Source organism: Myodes glareolus, chromosome 2 (assembly GCF_982192425.1).
Source record: "Myodes glareolus chromosome 2, mMyoGla1.1, whole genome shotgun sequence".
Taxonomy (NCBI): Eukaryota; Metazoa; Chordata; class Mammalia; order Rodentia; family Cricetidae; genus Myodes; species Myodes glareolus.
In genome coordinates this window covers 138,725,932-138,749,128 of record NC_142027.1, presented here as the reverse complement: position 1 = coordinate 138,749,128, position 23,197 = coordinate 138,725,932, and the positions used below count along the sequence as shown (strand labels likewise).

Genomic DNA, 23,197 nt, shown 5'->3' with positions numbered 1-23,197 from the left:
ACACGCATTTGTCCTTGTGACATGGTGCTTGCTAGCTGCCCTTCAACATGCAATTTGCTACAACAATCTGTTAGTTGCTTGAATTGATGACTTAGAGTTTAGGGGGTAGACTTAGCCTCCTCTTTTCTCCTCCCTTCCTTTCTTTTTTCCATTCTCTCTCTCTCTCTCTCTCTCTCTCTCTCTCTCTCTCATATTACTACCTGCCTAGCTGTTGTCAGCCTTGTAACTCTGTGGGATGCAGGCATGTGGCCCCATGCCTGGCCGTTTTCCTTTTCATCCTTTCTTTAAATATGTCCGTTCTTTATGACCAGTTGAGTACTCTGATTGTGTCTTGAACTGAGCTGCATGAAGTGGTGTGCTGCCTGGAGTAATATACAGAGGCTGAGGAACTAGCCGACACTGTCACGGGTTGCTCCCCCGGAACCGCTATTCCACACCGACTGGGGGCGGCCGCCATGGGACGCCCTGAGAGGTGTCGCAGCGAGACTGCAGCTCTGCTGCTGCAGAGCTTAGATTCCAGCGCAGCAAGCTCGAAAGACGAGGCCGAAACAAGACAATCACAGCGTTCATCTGTTACGTTGAGAAACCAGAAGTGGGCATGGGAGAGCTCAGTGGGGCATGCTGGGAAGTGGCCGAGCCAGGACAAGGGCACATGCTTCTTACTTCACTGCTGCTAAAAAATAAACAGTTTTGAAGACAATAAATTTTCCTCCTAAAGCTTTTAATGAATGTCAGGATCAGCGAAGGAGAGAGGGAGGGAGAAAGAGAGGGAGAGGGGATTTATGAAGGGAAGTTAACTACAGTTCTTAAAATAGCCTTTGTTTCTGAGAGCCTTAATCTGCTGTCTGTCTTATACTTGGGGGTGGGGCTCCCCTCAAAGTTACCTCTGCCACTAAGGAGAATGAGCCCTGCTGTCATCTCACACATGTTGATTAATTTTAAAAACACAGGGAAACACTCCCCACCCCGTTTTCCTCCTTGTCTTTTACAGTGAACCAAGAGCTTAGTGTGTGACTTCATGCGCATTTGCTGTCAGTGTGGTAGGCATGTGGCTGAGTGTGGCTGAGGAGAGCGGTGTCACGACACTGTATAGGAAAATATTAATATAGGTACTCATTAACATATTTTTCAGACAGAACAATCTTGGCTTTAAAGCTTTCTCATTTGATCCCCACGTCAAGTGCCTTTTTCGAGTCCAGGACTATGCTAGCCTTCTCTTTGCAAGGTCCATGCTCAAGTCTTTCCGCCATGTATTTGCTCATTAAACATTCGCCATATACCTACTATGTGCCTGGCAGTGTTGCTGCCTGCTGGGTCAGCATAAACTTACGACCTACTTAAAATCAAGATTTCAATGACCTACTAATGCTTTTTCTTTTTAAGTCAAAGGAAAACCACAATCTTACTTTTTACGTGTGTTGCGTATTATGTGTGTTACGTGTGGGTCCGACATGTGCCACAGCACACACGTGGAAGTCAGAGGCCACCTTAAGCAGTCAGTCCTTGCTGCTTCCCACTCTCTCTTGCTTTTCTGCCCTGCTGTGTTCTCCAGACCACCTCACCTGTAAGCGTCTAGACAGTTCTCCAGTCTCCATCTCTCATTCCGTCCTAGTGCTGAGACTGCGGGTGTTCCTGGAGTCTGAACTCAGGTTGTTAGGCTTCCGTGGCTAGCGAATTTTACCCACTGAGCTCTCTCCAGCCTCATCCTCCCCTCCCAGTGTATGGAAACAAATTCCACGTGACATAAGAAGTCTAAGAATTATTCCCTGCTTCCTGCCTCCTTCACTGTGGTCTCATACATGGTGGGGTCTAGGCTTGACCAAGGGTTTGTTTTTTCGTTTGTTTTGTAGGTAGGAGAAGTGAAGTAGATCACTGAGGGAAGGTGCAGAGGAGACTAAGGTCTGTCTCACTTCTCCTTTGGCTCGCTCCAGGAGGTCCCCAGTGACCCTTGTGAGAGCATGCTGTCTTGGCTGAATGACACTTTGGGAGACAACTGGCCTTTCCCTGTGTGACCTTCCGTGTGCTAACCTCTGGGATTTCCCCCTCACTGTTAGTCTGTTGAAATTGGGCCACTAGTTAGTTCCCAGCCGCATAGCCCCGAAATAATCACACAGAAACTGTATTAAATCACTATCTGCCCCATTAGCTGTAGCTTCTTATCGGCTAACTCTTACATATTAATTTAACCCATTTCTATTAATCTGTGTATCGCCATGTGGCTATGGCTAACCAGCTAATGTTCTGTCCGGTGGGAGCTACATGGCTTCTCCCTAACTCCCCTTCTTTCTCCCAGCATTCAGTTTAGTTTTTCCCACCTACCTAAGTTCTGCCCTATCAACAGGCCAAGGCAGTTTCTTTACTCGTCAGTGGTATTCACAGCATACAGAGGGGAATCCCACATCATTAGGTCCTGTTCCCACTGAGAATTGTGGTCCATTGTGTTGGGGAGTGAGGCTCAGTCATTCTTCTGTGCTGATGGTGGGCATGGCTCCCACCTAGAGGGACCACCAGACTCCCTGTTTCACCTAGTGGACTCAGCCACTAGATGTAGGGTCATTTTATGGTGTGGCATCCAGGTGTTTCGCTTTTTCACTCTGTGTCTCAGAGGTCAGTGACTCCCATCTCTGGGACTGTGCACTATGGGCACACACTAGTGCACCTGGCTTAGACTGTTCTTTTTTCAGGCCTTGGAGAGCTAATTCTCTCACCAGTCCCAATGGGCTTTGTGTGGAAGAAGGGTAGTCCTTCTGCGTGTCCTGGTCGTGTGTGTTCACGCAGCCTTTCCCAACTCGTGTCTGCCAGGGTTCATGTTCATTTCCAAGTCATGGTTCCCGCTCGTGGGACAACACAGATGCAGACAGGCTGGCCCCGCTGCAGTTTCTTAGCTCCCACATCTCTGCTCTGCTAAAGGGCCTAGACAGGGGCAGCCTCATCCTTGCTGGAGAGTCGGCTCATTGCTGGGCCACTTCTCTTTAGCTTTGAGGCTATGATTCCTCACGCCACGTGGATGATGCCCTCCAAACACTTGTTCCCAGAAGATTCTGTTGTTCTGAACTACCTGACTAGAGGCTGACATCTCTAGCTTCTAATCTGTACTGCAAGTTTTCCAACCTCTCAGCTTGAAAATTGTCTGACCTTTTTATATTCTCTCTTTCTCTTTCTTTGTGGGATTGAACCCAGGGTCTTGCCCATGCTAGGCAATATTCTACCACTGAACTATATTCTCAGACTCCTTTGTGTATATGTGTATGTGTTTGTGTATCTATGGCTACGTGTGTATGTGTGTGTGTGTGTGTACATGTGTGCTTAGGCACAGGGGACAAACCTGTGCCATTCATTAGGTACCATTCATCTTTTAAAAAAAATGAAAAGAAATATGTATATGGTTTTGTGTGAATATATGCCTGTGTACCACGTGTGTGCCTGGTGCTGGTGGAAACCAGAAGAGGGCGCCAGTTCTTCTGGAGCTGGAGTTACAGATGGTTATGAGCTGCCATGTGGATGCTGGGAACTGAACCCCAGTTCTGGAAGAGTAGGGAATGCTCCCATCTCTTTAGCCTCTCTCCTTTTTCTTTTGGAGACATGATCTCTCACTGGCCTCGAACTTACAAGTAGGTGAGGCTGGCTGACCACGGAGCATCAGAGAGCCTCCAGTCCGCCACCTGGAACTGATATGTTAATGCTGTCCTGCTTGACTTTTATTTATTTTTTTTAACATGTGGGGATTGAACTCAGTGTCTCATGTTTCCAATGCAAACATTTTACCAACTGATTTATCTCCCTGCCCTGAGCTCATCTGTCGCCCAGGCAGGTCCTCCTCCTTCAGTCCTCCTGCCTCAGGCCTGTGCTGCCAGCCCTCGCCCTTTTTAATCTTGACCACATGAAGCTGGCTTTGAGCTTGGCAGAGTTTTACAGATGAATCTTATTTTATAGTACAGAAATTCAGAAATCATAATTACTTCACTGAGGGTGGCTCCTAACCCTCTCTATTAGTCATCCCCTTCACGCAGAAATGGAATTCTATTTTAGTCTCCTACAGATAAATTAGTATATAGTGGAAGGGGAATTCGACTTCGGCGAGGAATTAATCGCTGCGATGGAATTAACACAAACATTCACCGTGATGTGTCTGTGCCTCGTACAGCAGAGATGTCAATGCAGATGCATGTGTGTCTCACTTCAGCGATGGTAAGATCTGCCATAAACGTGCACTGTGCACCAGCAGTAACGGTAACGACCACAGGTCACCTTCATAGTGTTTACTGTATGTAAAGAGCCATAATAAGCACCTTATATAGATTAATAAACAAACAAACAAACAAAAGGAAGCCATTCAACAGATGGAGTGGGGATGCTCCTGTCATCCCAGTGCCCAGTGAGCAGAGACAAGAGAGTCACAACTTTGAGGCCAGCCGCACTTCTTAGGGAGACTCTTTTGAAACCAGAAATAACCTCGCAACCTGTGATGTTTAGAGAGGTCCAGTGACTTTGCCTGGGTCACACGACTTGTGAGTGGGTGAAACTGGGACTCACATTGCGAGCCGTGAGCCTTTAGCCCACGACACGTGTGTGTTAGTGCCACCTCCGTGTCTCCGTCAGTACGTTTCCAGTCCTTATCTGGGTTTCCTTATTTTGGGATGGAAAACATTTCTTTTTGATCCTTACACATCATAATTTCTGTGATTTTAATTTTATTTTATTTTACTCTTAAGGAAGTCATTGGGTGACTGCAGTCTGGTCGAGTTTGCACCAGGGTTGTTGGACGTGCAAAGGGGATGTGAGCTAATGCTGTCAGTCTCAGTTTTCTTCCCGTAAGCCAACGTTTATAGCGTTAAAGCGTGTAGCTTCTGACTTCAGCAGGGAAGAGCCTGAGAGAGCCTGGAGGTGTTAAACCATTTTCTGCTGGTGCACATTTTACATTTTTGATCATCTCTTTTCCACCTCACCTCGGTGCACCTGAAGCTCTGGGAATGTTCTTTTGCATTTCCCAGAAGCAGCCAGCCCTCTGTGTTCATCGCTCTCTCCTCCGCACCCTCCCGTCATTCCCGTGGCTTCTCTGTGGTGCTTTGGCTATTGTCCTTGGGGAAGCCTCGGAAACAACCGGATTCTTAGGAGTCTGTAGGCTGAAGGCATGCTCGCTGCTCATTTTCCCAGCACAGAACTTGGTCCGGAACATAAGAGGTTAAAAAAGAAGTCTGGACCGTGAAGGGCTGTGACAGCTGTCCTAGGGGGAGCTCTAGCGAGCCCTGGTGGGCAGTGACTCATGCTGCTCTGTCACTCAGATCAGCTTTGGCCCCTGCCACACAGGCGGCCAGGTGGGGTTACAGCCAGAGCCGGCACTAAGGAGTGGGGAGCATGCAGCCTGCACTGCGGGGGATGTGATGCCGGCTTGCCAACTTCCCCCTGCCTGGTCCACTGCGGACGCTCTAGCCTGCAGCCATGGTAACACTTCTGGCTGGAAATGCCCCCGGGAGCCCCCTACGATGGGCAGCTGCTCACATCCCTGAGTGAGAGAACCTAGTAGGTCGACAGGCAGCAGCGACGATGTGATGCCCCCCCTAGCTGGGAGTTATGCCGTAAGGAGGTAGGAGCCTTGCCGCAGATGTGTATCTGTGGGTCTCTGTGTCCCCCCATTGGCTCTGGCTGCTGCAAATCACTGCAACTTTATTTGGCTGTTTTTGATTATATGGATTGAACTGCGGTGGATTCAATGGGCAGGATTGTGCTGGGGAGGAGAGATAATGAACTAAAAAAAAAAAGTGGTTAATAAGATCTCCAAGTAGATGCATCTGGCTATGAATGAAGCCGACTGCAGTGGTAACCCAATGGCAGTTCCACAGCCTCTCAAGCCCCCGGCCTCTTCTTGCCTCTCATTCTGGCTAAGTCATGAGACATACATACCTCCTATCTGACAGCGATGGATGTCGCTAACTAGTGATCATTCAGACCTGTCTGGAAGAGGGGCTCAATGGGTTTAGGTCATCTGGAACCCTGGTATTAGCCAGCTGGCATGGAGTGGAAGCCTGGAAATATCAGGCAGGAGCTGTCTGCTCAGGTGAGTTGCCCAAGTGCTTCCGCAGGAACCCAGTGACCTGTTTGACTTTACCTTTCACTTTACCCCCTGCCCTGAAAGGCAAGCTGTCTGCTGGTTGGTGGCCATGTTGGCAGTGAAGGGGTTAATCTCTTGTTGCTGTCGGAGCCGAGGCTGGGTCTGCCTGCGCTAGGAGCTGGGCTGAAAGCAGGCGCTGCAGTGCTGTCTCCAATGCTGAAGGAGCAAGGCGCTTTTTCCCCCCTCTCCGCAACAGTGTGGAATTCATCTGAATTTTTCTTCCCCCCTTCTTGTTTTTCTTTTAACCAGCTCCTCCCCCCTTCGTTCCCACCCTCAAGTCTGATGATGACACCTCCAATTTCGATGAACCAGAGAAGAATTCGTGGGTTTCATCCTCTCCGTGCCAGCTGAGCCCCTCGGGGTTCTCAGGCGAAGAACTGCCGTTTGTGGGCTTTTCCTACAGCAAGGCACTAGGACTTCTTGGTAGATCTGAGTAAGTGCCGGTGTGACTTCCCGGGGGACTTGCATGGATGCCTGGCCCACGGAGCCAAAGGTGGTGGTGCTGGTGGCGGTGGGAGGGTGGGGGGAGTGCTGCGGAGAGAAGCCTCTGAGCTGCCTGCGTTTGGAAAGCAGTCTACCTGTTTGGGGCTTGTGGGGCCAGACTGTTGTTGCTCAGCTCCGCACGGCATGTTAGGTGCCTGTTCCTGCCTGTGGCGTTCTCATCGTCAAGTGGGTACTTTAGGCTAGTTCTTTCCGTCTTCGGTCTTCCTTCGAGGGAGGAGAGAGAGAGTGGGAGATTTCTAGCCGTGCAGCTCCTTGGTCAGAGGGGAACCGTGTCTGAGTTAAACTGAGCCGTCCATCCATCTGTGCATCCGTCTCAAGAGGGAGGCTGGCTGGTATCTTGGCTGTACCGAAAGGATCCTAAACACCGAATCTCATAAGCTAAAGGTTTCCCGATGGGTTTAACTGAGCTGCAAGTGGCTGAACCAGAGCTCCAGCCGAGAGATGATGCTCGGCTCCTGTCCAAGTATGCTGCAAGATCAGAGATCTGGCGGCTGAGCCACTCTGAGCAGGGAGAGCACCCGTGGCCAGAGGAAGCCCCATTCCTGGGAGCCCCCAGGAGGGAGTGTGATGCAGCCGCCACTGATTCACAGAAATCGGGCTTCACAAGCGGGTGGGGGAAGAAAACCCTAAGCAAATGAAGTGACGAGAATTAGAGATAGCCAGGAACCCTCTTGACCCGGGAGTCGTTCCCTGTCTTTACAGGGAACGTTTAGATGAGGTAGCCCAGGGCTGGTTTGGAGGGTCCTGTTTCCAGACTTAGAATTAAAACGCAGTCACCTGGGATGTGGGAGCTTGATGACATTCTGTTCTCAGGGGAGCGAGTTCCCCTAGGAAGGTCTCAGGCCCCTGTGCTGTCCCCAGCGTCCCACCCTCATGCTGAGGTCCTTAGGGCTGGCTATGCTGGGTTACTAGTTGCTGCCCACTTAGGAGAAGAACACATTTTTATTTTTTAAAAAAGTCTGTCCTTGGTAGATTCATTCAAAACTGTTTGTTGTATTTGTAGCTTAGATATGGATTTGAGGTATGGATATAGTATTGGTTCCTGGATGGTGTCACCCCACAGGTGCAATTTTGAGGTTCTTAAAAAGCTGTCAGATTTTTTTTTTTAAAAAAAAAAAACAACAGGAAATTGAGCATCTGATATAAGCTAGAAGAGTGTGGACTGTTCTTGATTTTTGACAGGGGCTTTTACAACGAAAGATGCCAAGGTGGGCTTCCTTTATCACCTCGCCTGAGGTCTGGGTTTAAAATCAAGGCGATGTCAGCATTATTGGATGTGCCTTTCCTGCTGATCTGTTCTCCCACCCAGAGCATCCCAGAGGATGGTAGGAGAGGCAGAAATCTCACTAGCTGTTGAATGTGGCAGAAGACAGCTTTGCAACGGCCCAAGCAGGGCTGGGAGATTTGGCATTGGTATCAAGGATCCAGGAAGGAGTGGAGGCCCAGTGGTGAAGGATGCACAGTTAGTGGGCAGAGTAACCTTGGCACAATCAGCTCACTGAAGGTCACAGATCTGGACCGGGAGACGTGTGGGGAGTTTCTGGTCTGATTAGTAATGGGCTGGATGTGCCGAGAGAAACCTGTCTGAAGGTGCTGTTCAGTGATCTGAAGAAACCTGGGAGGTCTTGGGGGAGTCAGGTTTTGGGGTCAAAAAGGAGGGGGATGATGGGAGGGAGCCCGGGCACCGCGGTTAACCTGAAGCAGAGTGAGATTAATTGCTTGTTGTTCAGGAAGGCTCTAATTGCTTCTTTCTGCTTCTCAGAGTGCCGAGTAAAGGGGCAACCTAGCATTAGGGCCCAGGCACCGGATAAACGTTGACTGAATTCACTCGTGAGCCTTACCCCCGGAATGTGTTTGTGTTGCCTTCTGAATTTGAAGGTTTGCGATTTCACTTTTGGCTGTTCAAAAATCTCTCTCTAATGCATCAACTGAACTCCCATTTATGCCCCAACAGAACGTTTAATAAGATTCTCATAAAAATAAAATTCCCTTTAACAAAGCCGTGCATTTGTTATCCGGAAGACAGAACTGGAGGCGTCTTATCTTTGGGGAACTTGATGCTTTTTCCATGGCAATTTGGGGCTGGAATTAGCAGCTTCTCTCTGTCTTGAGTCTCACTCTGTGGTATTGTTGTTAGACCTGGCTACCTCGCCAGATGTGACTCAGTGGGTGAAACCCATAGCCTCATTTTCAAACTCCTATCCACCTGTTGGTTGTAGGTGACCCCGGGCATGTTATTTGTAGGTGACCCCGGGCATGCTGGATCAGAGTTAATTGGGAAGCCAGTCAAAGAGCCTCAGAGATGAAGCTGCTCAGCAGCTCTCCCGCAGCTTCGTAGACATGCAGTCGCAGGACTCATTGCAGGCGGTGGCATTGTCTCCGGGTACCATCTTTGCCCTGCGGTGACCTCAACTTTCTCCCTGTGTTATCTCCTCCCGCTTGTCATTTTCAGCTCACAGGTTTGTGTTTACGCCGCGGTTACTCGGTCCTTACACCATTGAGGGAACCGCGGAGGCTAGCTTGTGCTGCACCGGGGAAACTGACCCCAGATTTGTCACCAGTGAACTGAATGGAACGTTCCGAGGTGGGGCTGAGTGAGCAAGGACTTTTCACAGAGACTGTGGCCATGGGAACGATTCATATTGTTGTGTTGTGGTCTCTCCTCACATTTTAGGATCTTTCTCTTTTTGCAGGGGACCCCAGGCTATTTTTAAGCCAGCCATTGCGTGCATCGTTAATTTTAGGTTTAGTGAGAAGTTCGGTCTCAGCGTGTTGATGAATGAGGTGTAGGGGAAGTTCCTTGCTGCCGAAGTTGAGAGCAGGGGAGCTTGGTGAGAGCCAGATTCATTTGGTTAGGTGTATTTGGTGAAGTTAGCTTTGAAGAGCGTCCGCACCAGTGACTCTATTCATGTCCCCCCACCCCACCCCAATCCTCATGTGGTGCTGGGCATTGAACCAAGGACCTGGTCTGTGCTGGGCAAGCACTCTACCACAGTGACCACTGAACTACATGCCCAACCCAACTCTTTTCTTTTTCTCAACAAGAACCCAGACCCATCTCCCATGCCTTGAATGCCTTGAGCCCTGTTGGTTTGAGCTTTACAGTAGTAGGGTAGAGACAAAAATCAGTTAAGTGGAAGGTTCCAGCACCCTTGCTCTGCTATCAGTGTGGGGCGAGATTCTTCACGTCCTTCTTCCTGGACTGAAGCACTGCCTCGTTATTTCTGGCCGAGTCGACATTTCTGCAAGGTGATGTGATCTTGATGAGGCTAGATTTGTGTGTTTCTGAGTTCTGGGTGAGCTATCTTAGGAAGGGTGCTCTTTCTTCCTTTTGTCTCTGGGCACTTCTTTCCTTCGTGTGGATCTGGCAATACAAGAGTCGATGGAGGAGTGGAGCTGTCTGACACTGTTTGTCCTCTCAGATTTCAAATGGCCGGTTTTCAGTGCCTCCTCTTTTTGTGGTTGGGAGTTCTTTGCATGGTATTTTCCTCAGTGGTGACAGGGTAACCAGGACGTCTTTCCAAAGGACTTCTGGGAGACCAAAAGAAAGAAACATATAAAGCATTTGCTCTAATATCTGGCATATGAACAGACCTCCTTCAATAGCTGCTGCCCTGTTTTTTGCTTTTTCTAACACACCAGCCTATATTGATGTAGAACTCTTCTGTATATGCCAAGAGGCCGTGGAACTACGGAGTTCCAAGGCTGGCCAGACTCTCTAAGCCTCGGGAGTTTTTCTCCTGGGGGTGCTTAGATATTCAAGCCAACTACAAGAGTAACGTCTAGTTGACAAGAGGTGCTCCTTGTGGAGGAGTAGACTGGAGGACAGAAGGACAGGATGAAGTCCCAGACAGGTGCTTTCCCATCAGGTGCCTTAGCCGAGGAACCACGGGGTAGACGAGTCTCGAGAGCACTGAAGGAGTGAAGTCAGCTCATGCTTTCCTGCTGAGCGAATGGTGATGATCCTTCTTGGAATGCCTGTCTATTTCCCTGCACAGGCTGGGGTCTGCAGGGCAGGATGGGTCTCATTGATCCTCATTGTCCCAGACACAGGAAGACATGGCAGGCCCTCAGTGAATATGCATGCTGGAATGAGCTCACCCATATGCTGTGCTGGTGGAGGGTGAGGGTTAAAGGTCAGCTCTGTAAAAGACGGTGTATTTGGGTCAGTGGAGAGGAAGGTGAAAAGAGCTTCATGGGCAGAGGGCTAACTGGAGCCTGTTCTCGCAGGGTGACCAGCGCTCAGGCTCAGGCCTAAGCCCCTCACACAGACCAAAGCACTCCAACAACACAGCAGCCCAGGAGGAAGGACTGCTCACTGTTCTCCCGCTCTGCGTGTAGGGAAGCCAAGGCATGGAGAGTGTGAACTTGTCCACCGGGCTATGATGCTGTACCGTATAAATGCCCTGGGCGGGAGAAGTTAGGAAATGCTTGTGGGGTGCCCAAGAAGTAGATGCCATTCTGGAGAATGAAGAGCCATGAGGTTGGGGCAGGTATGGAGCGAGTTGACAAGCTGGTCTTAATGCTGCTTTTGTTTTTGGCCTTTATGCGTTTATTGAGTATGTGGGTTAGTATATAGGTCTCAGATAGCTTCTCATTGAGAGACACCGACCTGGGGTGTATGTGTGTGCGCATGTGTATGTGTCTGTGTGTATGTGTGCATGCATGTGTGTGTGTGTGTGCATGCGTGCAAGTGTACACATCTGTGTGTATATGTGTATGTGTGCATGTATTTGTGTGCGTGTCCATGTATGTGTGTGTGCGCGCACACGTGCGTGTGTATATGTATGTATGTGTATTGTGCATGTATGTCTGTGTGTGCGTGCATGTACGTATCTCTGTGTGTGTGTTCATGTGTGTGTGCACGCACGTAGGCACTCATAACCACTCACATTCTGACTTGCTAGAGAGAGCTTCATTGAGGACAGGGAGTGGCCCTGGCCCTGGCCCTGATCTTCAGGCTGATTGCTCATAAGCTGCACAATAAACATCCCAGAGAGTGACCTAAGTCACCCCCCTTCTGTAATTGTGTTGTAATTCTCCCTGAGTGCTGGGATTACAGGTGGGCACCACTGTGCCCAGTCAGACAGTGATGATGCTGTGTTTCTTCAGATTGGTTTTTGTATTCCAGATGTTTCCAATCTCACCTCCCTACTCCAGAGAGGAAATGGGAGAGAGGATTCACCCATCAGTCTTACTTTTTTTGAGCTACTTAGGAGTGAGGGGAATCTTCTTTTAAAAACTGTTTTCCCCGGAATGCATGTACAGGTAGGCCTGGAACATCGTCTGTCATCCAGTGCTGCTGTGGTCACAGTGCTGCTGAGACAGGAGGCGGAGATGGAAAGTCTCTGTAGGCTCCCAGAGTCTCGGTGACAGGTGTCATCTGACCTCCACATGCATGCCGTGACCTGTGTGCACAAACCAATACTCAGACACACACACACACACACACACACACACACACACACACACACACACACAGAGGCAGGGAGAGACACAGACAATCAGACACAAAGAGACAGAGAGACACAGAGAGATGGGAGAGACAGAGAGACACAGAGAGATGGGAGAGACAGAGAGACACAGAGAGATGGGAGAGACAAACGGAGAGACACACACAGGGATAAGGGAGAGAGGGAGAGGAAATCGTTTTCCTTCTGTCTCCAGCCAGAAACTCCTTGGCATTGTGCTCCCTACCCATACCCGTCTTGGCAGTAGTCTCATCTGTGACTTGGGTTTTTAAATAGTCAACAGCTACGGCAGCTTCTTCTTACCATTCCCAAAGGCGCCCATCTACTATATTCAAGCGACTTGACGGCAGCTGCCCTCGGGTGCCTGGCGCTGCTCGACTCTGGCCATTCAGTGGGTCTTAAGCTGCTCGCCCCACTCTGGGTTTTGTCTTGGGTTTCTCTTCCCTTGCTCATCCAGGTTTTCTTCTCTCTAGTCAAGTGCACCCTGACCTCCAGCTTGTCTCACCCTGTGCTCTGTTTAGACTCAGTGTGTGCGTGCCTCTCAGCCCTGGCGGGACCATTCTGCCACCTTCTAATTATCTTAAAGATGCCTTTAGGAGCTCAGGTCCAAACCGTCCCACCCTAACCGTAAGGTCAGGCTCTAGAAGATCTGTCAAGTGTGCTCTGGAGCCCCCACAGGCTAGTCCTGTGGTGGTCTTGGGTCCCTAAGAAGGTGATCGTTGACTGAGCATGCTTCATGGTCACAAGCCTGGCCTCAGGTTGGCAGCTCTGAGTTGGTTCTCTCTGCTTCCTCTGCCTTTTGTCTCCTGGCCTCTCTCCCATGAACCTCCTGAAGGAATCGCGTGTGCTCAGCACCCCTTTTTCTCTACTCCCACAGTTCAAGGACCATCTCAGAAGCTATTGACTGCCCTCAGCCAACGAAGCAAGCCGCCGGACAGTGTTAATCATCCTGTCTCTGGACAGCTTTCCGCCTTGTCCGCTGGGTCTTGGACACTTGATCACCCCCACCTCTGACTACTCCTTCGTCATTTTGTAACTTTCTGTGTCTAGGCCCTTGGAGCGTGCGTACCGCCCACTGTCCCATGAGCCATCCATTCAGTTCTTGACTTCACCTCCTATTTCCGCTGCCCCTGCTCCTCCTCAATCTAGAAGCTACCACTTCCCCACCCTTCTAGACAAGAGAACGATGTCACCCTAAGCAGCCTTCTGCCTCTTGCCGCTCCCCTCACTGGCAAGGCCTCTAAGCTTTTCCTCGGGTGACACTCACATTTGTGCCCACTGTTCTGTCCTCACCATCACCCCAGTGGACATTTGCTTGGACTGGTGCAGTCGCATCCCAAACAAGCCCTCTGCCTCTGGTGCTTCTGGCTGTAGTCCATTCTCCACAGAGAGTGGAATTCCTCCAAAGCCTAGGAATGATGTAATTCTCTTATGGGCACCTTCAGCAACATCTTGGTGTGACATTCAGGCTCACTGTGCCAGGACCCTAGCTTGTGCTCCCAGCCCTACCTTCTATTGTCCCTATGTCTGGCCAAATTGCCCAGGGCTCACTGAGGACAGACAGGGCCTTGTCTTCCTTTTGCCCCAAACAGGACTTCACCTTGGCAGGTCGGGCTCTTGTTAAATTGAGTTAGACTAAAGTGGTCAGGGTTGTACTAACTGCTTCTGCTCAGAGTATACAGCATGTGCTGAGTACTCCCTGTGGGCCTAGAACTTTTTCTCCTAAGGACTTTTCATGCATTGTCTGACAGCCTCGCCATAGTACATGTGATAGACACTGAGACTCAAGGAAGTTGCTTTGAAGTCTGACACAGACCTAAGACCAGTCCCATGTCTGGGGACCTGAGATCTTCTGTACTTGGACCTCTAATGGTCATGGCTTTACTAGTTCATGTAAGAATGATGCATTTGTCTAAACAGTCAGGGTTAAGGAACAACTTTCTGGAGGGGTAACCCACACAGTCTTAACTGTCACGTAGCTCAGTACTCTCCGCCATGTTTAGATAGTAAAGCTGGGGATTACCGAGCCTGGGATCCCCTCTGAGGCTTACATAGCTCACCCTTAGCTTTACAGCTCATAAGAACATTCTTTGTTGGGGAGACTAGCTATAGCACCCCTGTGAAAAGTCCAGACTTGAGAACCAGACAGGCAGGGGCTCGTATCCAGGACCCACCTCTTGGCAGTTTTATAAACGGGGCATTTAACTTCTTTCAGATTCTGCTTGCTTGTCCCTCTCACGGGTTGTAGCAGTGTCTGCTAGGTTTCCTGCAGAGACGGGCGAGTCTCACCGTTCCTGCCTGCAGCGGAGCAGGTGTTCTTCCTGTTGATAGTGAGGTGTGCAGACGGAGCCGGCTGCTCTTGATTCTCCCCTCTCCCAAGTTTCCACTTCATAAAGACTTTTCACTGGTTTCTGTCCAGCAAGAGAATTCAGTTGCGTGTGGGGTGCCTGCTGGGTGCTCTAATGTCTGCATCCAATTTTTTACTCTTAACGGAGTCTGTGGTACATCAGTTAAGCCTGAATTTCCCATAAAACACTCTTGCCAAGATCCAGTTATGGTGAGCCTGGGCCTTGTGCTCTGTCTCCGGCAATGGTGTCATCTGACCCTGCCTAGAAGTTCTCATTTTGGATTTCTTTATCCATGATGATCTGTATATTGTACCTGCCTGATGCCCACACATCATTCATTCATTCATTCATTCATTCACTAACCTAGTAAAGCCACAGTTCTAGGCTTACAGGCATAAATGTGAATAGAACAGATAGCATCCCTATCCTCAGGAAGTCACCATACACAAGAGACAGATTCAGATGGTGGCAAAGGCTCTATAGAAATCAGACCAAAATGGGGACCAAAGTGGCATGGCCAATTTCAACACCTCAGGAGGGGCCTCCCTGACATGAGCACTAGGAGTCCGCTGGAGAAGGTTGAGTCACCTGAGGTGACACTTCTGACCTCCCATGAGCTGGTCTATGAGTCTACTCCGAGGTCCTGTGAGGCACTGAGCTCCGCTCTAGGCTGGGCATGGCAGTGGGGCTCTCTTCACAAGACTCGTGTCCTGGTGGTACAGCTGAACACGCCGTCATTCCTTCATTCACTCAGCAAAGTCTTGCTGGCCTACTGTGTGTCACGTGCTTTCCGGACAGCGAGGCTTCAGCAGTGAGAACGAGGAGGCACGGATTCCTGACCGCAGGAGTAGGATCTGTCAGAGAGTTAGTTCTTGGTGGCACGTGGAAGGGTATTCCTGGTAGAGAGGAAGAAGAAGACTTTGAAGCCAGGACCACACTCCTCTGAGGGCCCAGCCCACAGAAAACCTGTCAGAGCGTTGGAGAGCTGGAGCTCCCGGCTCCTGGGGAAGTGTGGTCTTGGTTGAGGTCAAGAGCCTGGACTTAAAGTGTGGAATTCCATTGAGTAGGAAGGCTTGGTGGGATTTTGAGTAGGAGCGTGGTTAATCTCTCTGACTCTTGTTGGAGGGAAGATGGTAGAGGGGATGAGAGTTAAATTCAGGAAGGACTAAGTAGGTGTTTGTCGTCATTCGGAGAAGTGGTGGGAATATGTCAACAAAGTTCTCAAAGTGAGGCACTCACATAGAGCTGGGAATGGTATTAAAGAAATCACATGCCTGGCTATATTTTTATGACTAGTGAGAGTTTTGATAAATGATTTTTGAGCTACCTATTAATCATTCTAGAGCAAATGTTTCCACTCATCTGGAACCCATTGGCGATGGTAGTGGTGGTAGAATGTGTGTGGTTGCTTATCTGGGTGCGTGTGTGTGTGTGTGTGTGTGTGTGTGTGTGTGTGTGTGTGTATGACTCCAAAGCCAGGCAAGAGTCTGAAGCTCTCCAGGACAGTGGCATTTTTTACATTTTCAAGGGCTTGCGATGGACACCACTGTCTATCTTAAAATGGGCTTATAAAGTTAGTTCATAAATTTCAGAATGTACAATCTTAAAAGCCAGCGTATTTTTGGAAGCAGGAGGCTGCTGGGTTTTAAATTCTCTTGCGCCACGCTGCAGCTTGTGGTTACATGGATTTCTAGTGCTGTTGGCCGCGATGAAGGTGAGGCCCTCGGCTGAACTAGTTTCCATGAATCCGGCTTCAGCATTGAATCTGCACACTTGCCTGCCTCTGAAGCGTGTGCGACCTTGGTCAGCGATGGGTTTTTCAGGCAGGGGACGGCTTCCTAATGAAGCAGATGGATGGTTTGATTCTCACACAAGCTTCTAGGCCTGGAGGTTAGGGTTGACCCTGTCCACATTCTGCCTTATGGGGTAGAAGTACTGTATTCTCATTAGATATGGAATATTCTGTTATAGCTTTCATGGATTTTTCTAAGTTATATGGGTTATTTATAGGCACGTCATTGGTAAAACTGAATTTTATAATTTTTCTTAAATGTAGAGGTTCCTTGTGAAACAGTTTTTGGGTCAAATGTAATATGTTAAACAAATGTTCTCTCGACTGTAGAGGTGCTGGCAGTTCCCACTTTCTCTGTCTTATACCGTCCTCTCTCTCCATACTCCTTGGGCCTCTGTAATTATAAAACAGATGTATATATCAGGAAGAGATGTTGATTTCAGAGTAAAATTTTCTAGAAAAATAGAAGCTGGGGAAAAAAAGGAAAACCCAAACTTGGCTCTGCGCTGGAAGAGACAGCACCGCTGTGTGTGGGCGGGCGACTGCATGCACCCGCTGCTCAGAGGAGCCGCTCCTCTCCATGGGGGCAACTGGCTGTGCATCCAAGACGTGGCCGGGAGAGTAGGCAAGAGCTGTGTGGGCAGACTGCGTGTCCTTTTATCAGCATCTTCAGTGTGCTGCGTCCCAGCTAATCCAGAGCACCAACTGCCCGGACTTCCGACATCGCTCCTGTTTCCCGTTTAACGGTCCCCCTACCCCCCAGCCATGGAGCAGCGGAAGGAGAGTTGCTTTTGTGTGTGGGCTGAACTGTGTCTGGGGGTGGCTGTGGACCAACATGGCTCGTGGATGCTTTTGGGTTCCTAGACTGTTCTGAGCTCACGCTTAGCATCACATGAATAGATAGAGGTCACCTTATTCCGAACGACCCACCCCTCTCTTTCCTCTCTGACTTTGCCCCTCCAAACATCCTCAGTCCTGTCTGGGTTCATCTATTGCTGTCCAGCCCCAAAGAAGTTGAGTTGATATTTGAACTCACAACCATCGATTGTAGACCCCTCTACTTTTAACTGTCTGGCCCTCTCACACATAGGATTTTAGGAACTGTAAGATCAGCTCTTCATTACTCCAGTGCCATGAGGATAGAATGCCCATCTCACAGGTCTGCGGGGGTCAGGGAGGGTCAGGGTCAGGTCTGCAAGGGGCCTGCACAAGAACACACTACTCAGGACGTTCCCTCCTGGATGGTTCCTGAGGTGCGGAATGGAGGCTTTCCTTCCCTTACAGCTTCCACACGAGGGTTTCTCAGCTTGGCGCCGCGCTGTTGATGCTGTTGGCTGGGTAACCTCCTTCAGGTCCCTCCTGTGAGGCATAGATTGGTGAGTAGTGTCTAGCTTCCTCATGCTGAATGTTAATAAGGCGCGCGCGCACACACACACACACACACACACACACACACACACACACACACACTCACTCCCTCTCTTGTCCTCCCCCAGCCCTCCCTGACCCCCATCCTGTCCCCAACATGCCCCCCATCCCAACTTCTCCTTCAGTGCACTCTCCACCCCCACCCCACCCCCGCCATTAAGATGAAAGAACATTCTAAATATCACCAAATGTATCCTGGAATATACATGGGAAAGCCATTGGGCTTGAGAGGATTAACTTTCTTTAAAAATGAAACTTACTTTATGTTGAGTGTTTTACTGCATATATGTCTGATTTCCTCCCTTCTTCCTGCAGTTCTGGGCCACAGGCATATACTATGGCCTCAGAATTTTGATGAACTTTGTAGGGGAGTGATCTTGTTTGGTTTTAAACTTTCCTTCAGCAATATAACCTTTAGATATTGCCATGTTTGAATTTTGGGAAGACCTTAGACCCATGACCTGTTTGAACAACAGAGCTGTGTGAGGTGATGGTTTGATTGCTCCTGGGCGAGCTTGGATGTGGCCTCCCAAGCTCAGGTTCCTTCACATTATGGTCAGTTTACGCCAACAGCACTCGCTGCACCAGAAAGACGGCTGTGGCGTCTTAGAGACAATGGATTGTGCTGATGTTTCGGAATGGTTGCTGGGGCATGTGGCTCTGCTGCATTGAGAAATGCATATTTGGGGGCTGGGGAGTGGGCTCCATGATTAAGAGCACTTGCCGCCTTTGCAGAGGACCCAGGTTTGGTCCCCAGCACCCACCTGGTATTTACAACCACTTCTCACCCCAGCTCCATGGGATCTGATGCTTGCTCTCTTCTGGCCTCCTTCTGCTTCTGCGTGTGCTTGGTACACGTAGACTCTCTCAGGCAAAACACTCATACATATAAATTTAAAAGACCCTTTAAACAATTTCTGTTGGAGCTTGTCACGGGGACTGTGAACTGAATTACCTTAGCTGCATGAAAGATAAACAGCATGTAAGGGTTTTGAGCTATACCTGGCTTTACTTTTTTCCCCTTAGAAACCCATGGAGATGCTGTAATTAAATTAACGTACAAAGTTGGGCATCTTATAATCCTGCCCTTTGCAGGCTGAAATAGAAGGATCATGAGTTTGAGGCCAGCCTAGGCTACACAGGGAGACCCTGTCTTAAAGAAGCAAACTCAGCCAGTAGATAAGCATGACTTCTATTGTGGGAACCCACGTGATGGAAGGGAAGCGCCAATTCCCTCAAGTTGTCCTCTGCTCTAAACATGTGCATCATGGTGCACACATGTACACATGCTACATAACTAAAGCAATGGACATATTAAATGATATGGAATCCTTTTTTTTTTTTTTAATTTTTCCGAGACTGGGTTTCTCTGTAGCCTTGGAGCCTGTCCTGGAACTCACTTTGTAGATCAGGCTGGCCTCGAACTCACAGAGATCCGCCTGCCCCTGCCTCCCGAGTGCTGGGATTAAAGGCTGTGCCACCACCGCCCAGCTGGAATGCTGTTCTTAATCATTGTCTAATGCTTGTACTTGTCCTGAAATTGAGAGCTGAGTTCCCACTCAAGGAGGAACACAAAGTGCTGTCCTCACCTAACCAAAGTGCCACAGGGGAGCAAATGCCCGGGCTGGCCACACTGGAAAGCGTCAACTTGAAACCACGCACGCTCTTCTCCTTAGCACTCCTGTTTCCAATCCTGACTGTCCTTCCAAGTCATCATGGAATTTAACAAAGATGACACTGCCAGGCCGAGCCTTTAGTTCCTGCCCAGATTGGACTGGTCTGGGTGGGCCTTGCCCCCAGCCTGGGCTACAAGCACGCCATCTCCAAGTGATGGGTCGGGGTACAGGAAGCTGCCCAAAGCTTCGATGACCCTTGCCCTCCGTCGGCAGCTGTTGCCATGGGCCTTGTTTAGTTGCAGCATTCCTACCAGAGTTTTCTTTTTAGATGTGATTTTTATTTATCCTTAAAAAAAGAGACTTCTTTAGCATATTTATTCTGAAGAGCTCTTAATTGCCGTACTTAGAACTCTTAAATGTGAACGTTTGTCAGGCATCAAAATAGCAGAGTGAGCGAGTGGACCTGGGGCGACGGCTGCATTGTCTCCCGTGAGTGCTCCTCTTCTGGATCCTGGGCCCCATTAACCAGTGGCCTAGAAATGCCTTTTCTTTCTTTCTTTCTTTCTTTCTTTCTTTTTTGGTGAATAAGCAATCTGTTTTATACCCACAGCAGCGAATGTTCAACATTAAGCTCCACTGGAGCCTGCCCTCCACGTGTGGTTGAGTTTTGTGAGCCACATCCCACTCCGTATCAGAAAATCCATGCAGTAGTTTGTCTACCGGGTGCGAAGAACTGCGACCTGTGTTGTCGTCCCTGATATACATCCTGGGTGTCCCTTTGTGACATGTGGGTGGCCCTCGATTACTACAGGATCAGGGGCCATCTCTCCCTGCTCAGGTGGTCTGGGACTTGTCTCTAGCCTGCCCACCAAAGTACAGTTAGTAATGAGGGAAACTCAAGGCCATCTCAAGCAATCACTGTGAAGGCAGGAAGAGTGTGTGCGTGTGTGCGTGCGTGCGTGCGTGTGTGTGTGTGTGTGTGTGTGTGTATTTTGGCTAGTATATAGGCTTGTGAGAAGTGTTAAAATTTCTAGCTCAATGTGAGAGTTTAAAAAAAGATTTATTTCTGGATTTTAATCCTTGTTGCCCATTTCTATGAATAATCCTTGTTTGTCTTGATGTGAACAATAGCACACAGCACGTTCAGCCCCCTGAGTGTTACCATTTCAAGCAACTGTGAGGCATGAGCTATTTACAGAGTTGTAGGGATCGTGATAAAAATGGCACCAGTCATAGTAATGGTTGACATTTGTGTGTGCCAGGGCTGTGCTGGGGGCTCAACGTGCACTATCTCATTGAATTGTTGTGTGGACTCTGGGGTGATTTGAGAATTACCCCATTTTACAGGTGCAGCAACTGAGGTTAGGGAGGCCACACAGCTTGGAAGTGATGGGCCAGACTGCACCCAGCACAGCCTGATTCCTGTTGTTGATCCACCTGCCCGCCATTGCGTACAGAGAGCTGTCACACCACCCTGTCACTGGGTTGGCAGCTGTAGCAGGGAGGTGTTTCACATTGCTGCAGGGGGCTGATCTCTTTTAGGCTGAGAAGTAGTCTGGGGCAGCAGAAAACAGAACTTTGGCCTGCTGGGAAGACCCCGAGTGCTCCTCAGTAAGCAGCTCCTGCAGTCCTGTTACCAAGGCAACAAAGATGGGACTGTGGGCAGCAGTGGACACCACCATGTCCCTCTATGCATAAGAACGCTTGCTTGCTATGGCCTTGGCTTTTTTCCTTCACCCAGTGTTTAAATCATTCTCATGTCCATCCCTAGTTAACCTCATGCACATGTGGGAGAGAGCCCTTCTAGTCCACTCCCTACATAGCTTGTCATGCAATTTTTATAATGTTTCCTAAGCGTGACATCAGGTGCATTTAACCCTTCAGTCTCTCCCTTCCTGTAGACTAACAGAAACCATTTGTCAACCAGCAGGTTCTTTAATCTCTTTGTGCCTCACTTTCTTCATGTATAACATGAGGATAATAGGTTGTGTCTTCCTCAGAGTGTTGTGGGGAATAGAGAATTAAAACATGTCTAGCATTCAGAGAGCACCAGGTACGTCCCAGAGCTCTGTGAGTGTATGAGTTTCTCACTGGTGCTGTAACAAGTCAGCACAGGTCCAGAGGCGTGGAAGAACACACACTCACTATCTCACAGTTCTGGGAGTTAGAAGTTCCATGTGAGTTTCTTCTGGCTCAAGATAGCCTAGATGAGGCTGTGCTCTGCCTGTGGATTTTGAGGAGAATTAGCCTCCTCATCCTATCCAGCTCCTAGGGTCCACCCGTTCGTGATTTGGTGGCTCCCTATCTTGATGTTTGTGTATGGTGTGTGTGTGTGTGCGCGTGTGTGTGCGCGTGTGTGTGCGCGTGTGTGTTCGTTCACGTGCGTGCGCGCCATGACACCTGTGTGGAGGACAGGGTACAACTTTAGGTGTTGGTCCTTGCTTTCTACCTAGTTTGAGATAGGCTGCTTACTTTGCTTTCCATAGACCTGGGCACTTCCAGGGAGTTTCTTGGCTCTGTCCCCTACCTTGCTGTAGAACACTGAGTTACCCATGCACACTTCTGTGCTCTGCTTTATGTGGGCCCTAGGGATTCTGAGTCAGTTCTTCACCCTTGCCCAGCGGAGCACTTCACCAGCGGAGACACCCGTCCTAGCCTGCCTCTGCCTCTTGTAAGCCAGCTGTGTAGCATGGTCAGATCTCTGGCCCTGCGCCCTGCCTCTGTGATTGGCTTTCTGTCCCCCACACCCCTGTTTCTATCTTTTGAGAACTTCTGTGGGGAGGATATTGGACCTTTTCAGGTAATCCAGGATAATCTCTGCATTTCAAGATCATTAACTTAATCACAGCTACTGAGTGTTCATGTGTGGTCTTCGTAGCTTCTGGATTGGACATCGGCATTTGGGAGAAGGGAGTGAGCACGCCATTTGGCTCATCACCGTAAGCACAAGCTGTTTACAGCAAACACAACAGAATGGAAGCGGGTAGCTGGGGGAGGGACAGACAGACTTCATAGTGTATTGTTGCAGCACACCGCTCGGTCACGTCTGGCCTGCCTCAGAGCCAGCATGACTGCTGTCCCCTGTCCCCGCTGCTTCCTTCCTGTTAGATCCTTTTGTATCTAGAACCTTCTCATTCTCAGATGCCACCTTCTCTAAGAAGCCCTCCTGGATCACACTTCCTCTCATCCCCAGCCTCTCTCGTTCCACCGTGTCATCAGACCACACCCTTGTTTCTTGTTTCTCCTTTCAAGTCTCTCTCAGCCAGAAGCGTTTTGTTTCCTGATGCGTTCTGTCTTCTCTCCCTGAAACATCAGCTTTGGGAGGAGCGGGGCCCCGTGTGGCATGTGCACTCTACCTGTTGAGTGTGTAAGTGAAGGGAGTAACACAGGCCCAGGCTGTGCGATGAATGCTCACACTTTCTTGTGTGACAAGTTCTGTTCTCATCATTCCACTGGACAGCCATGCAAACCAGGGCTCCCAGAAGCCAGTTTTGGCTCCAGGTTCCCTTGACTCCCCACCAAGTCTACCTGCCACCGCCCTGGCTTCCTGCTACTTCCTTGCCCCCTGCGTGGTTTTAATGCTGCTGGAAGGTGTTTGAGCCAGCTTCGCTGCAGAATGCGGGCAGGTCTGCCATTTCTGCTGCAGTGTCTGAACACAGCTCCCGGGCTGACGGGCATACCATTTGACTTTTTTTTTTAATTATTGTTTTTACATTTAGGTCTGTTGTGTCGGGTCTGGACTCCCCTGCCAAGACTAGCTCCATGGAAAAGAAACTTCTCATCAAAAGCAAAGAGCTGCAAGACTCGCAGGACAAGTGTCACAAGGTATTTATCTCCGCAGCCGGCCTCCGTCCTTGCTCCAGGATCCTCCCGCCAATATATGCCAAGGGATCCGCCGGGGGCCACGGCTGGCCCTGAGCCTCCTGATC

At 49.5% G+C, this 23,197-nt stretch overlaps 1 protein-coding gene across 12 annotated transcripts in view; it reads left to right on the top strand.

The window, feature by feature from the left end:
- The window catches only part of Cit (citron rho-interacting serine/threonine kinase), a 176,468-nt gene that overhangs the window by 67,624 nt on the left and 85,647 nt on the right, over positions 1–23,197 (top strand). For all 12 annotated transcript variants that reach the window (XM_085681459.2, XM_048422956.3, XM_085681443.2 and 9 more), the window contains exons 10-11: positions 6,359–6,542; positions 22,988–23,093. In XM_085681459.2, coding sequence (XP_085537585.2) covers positions 6,359–6,542; positions 22,988–23,093 — 290 coding nt within the window. The remainder of the gene's footprint in view (positions 1–6,358; positions 6,543–22,987; positions 23,094–23,197) is intronic.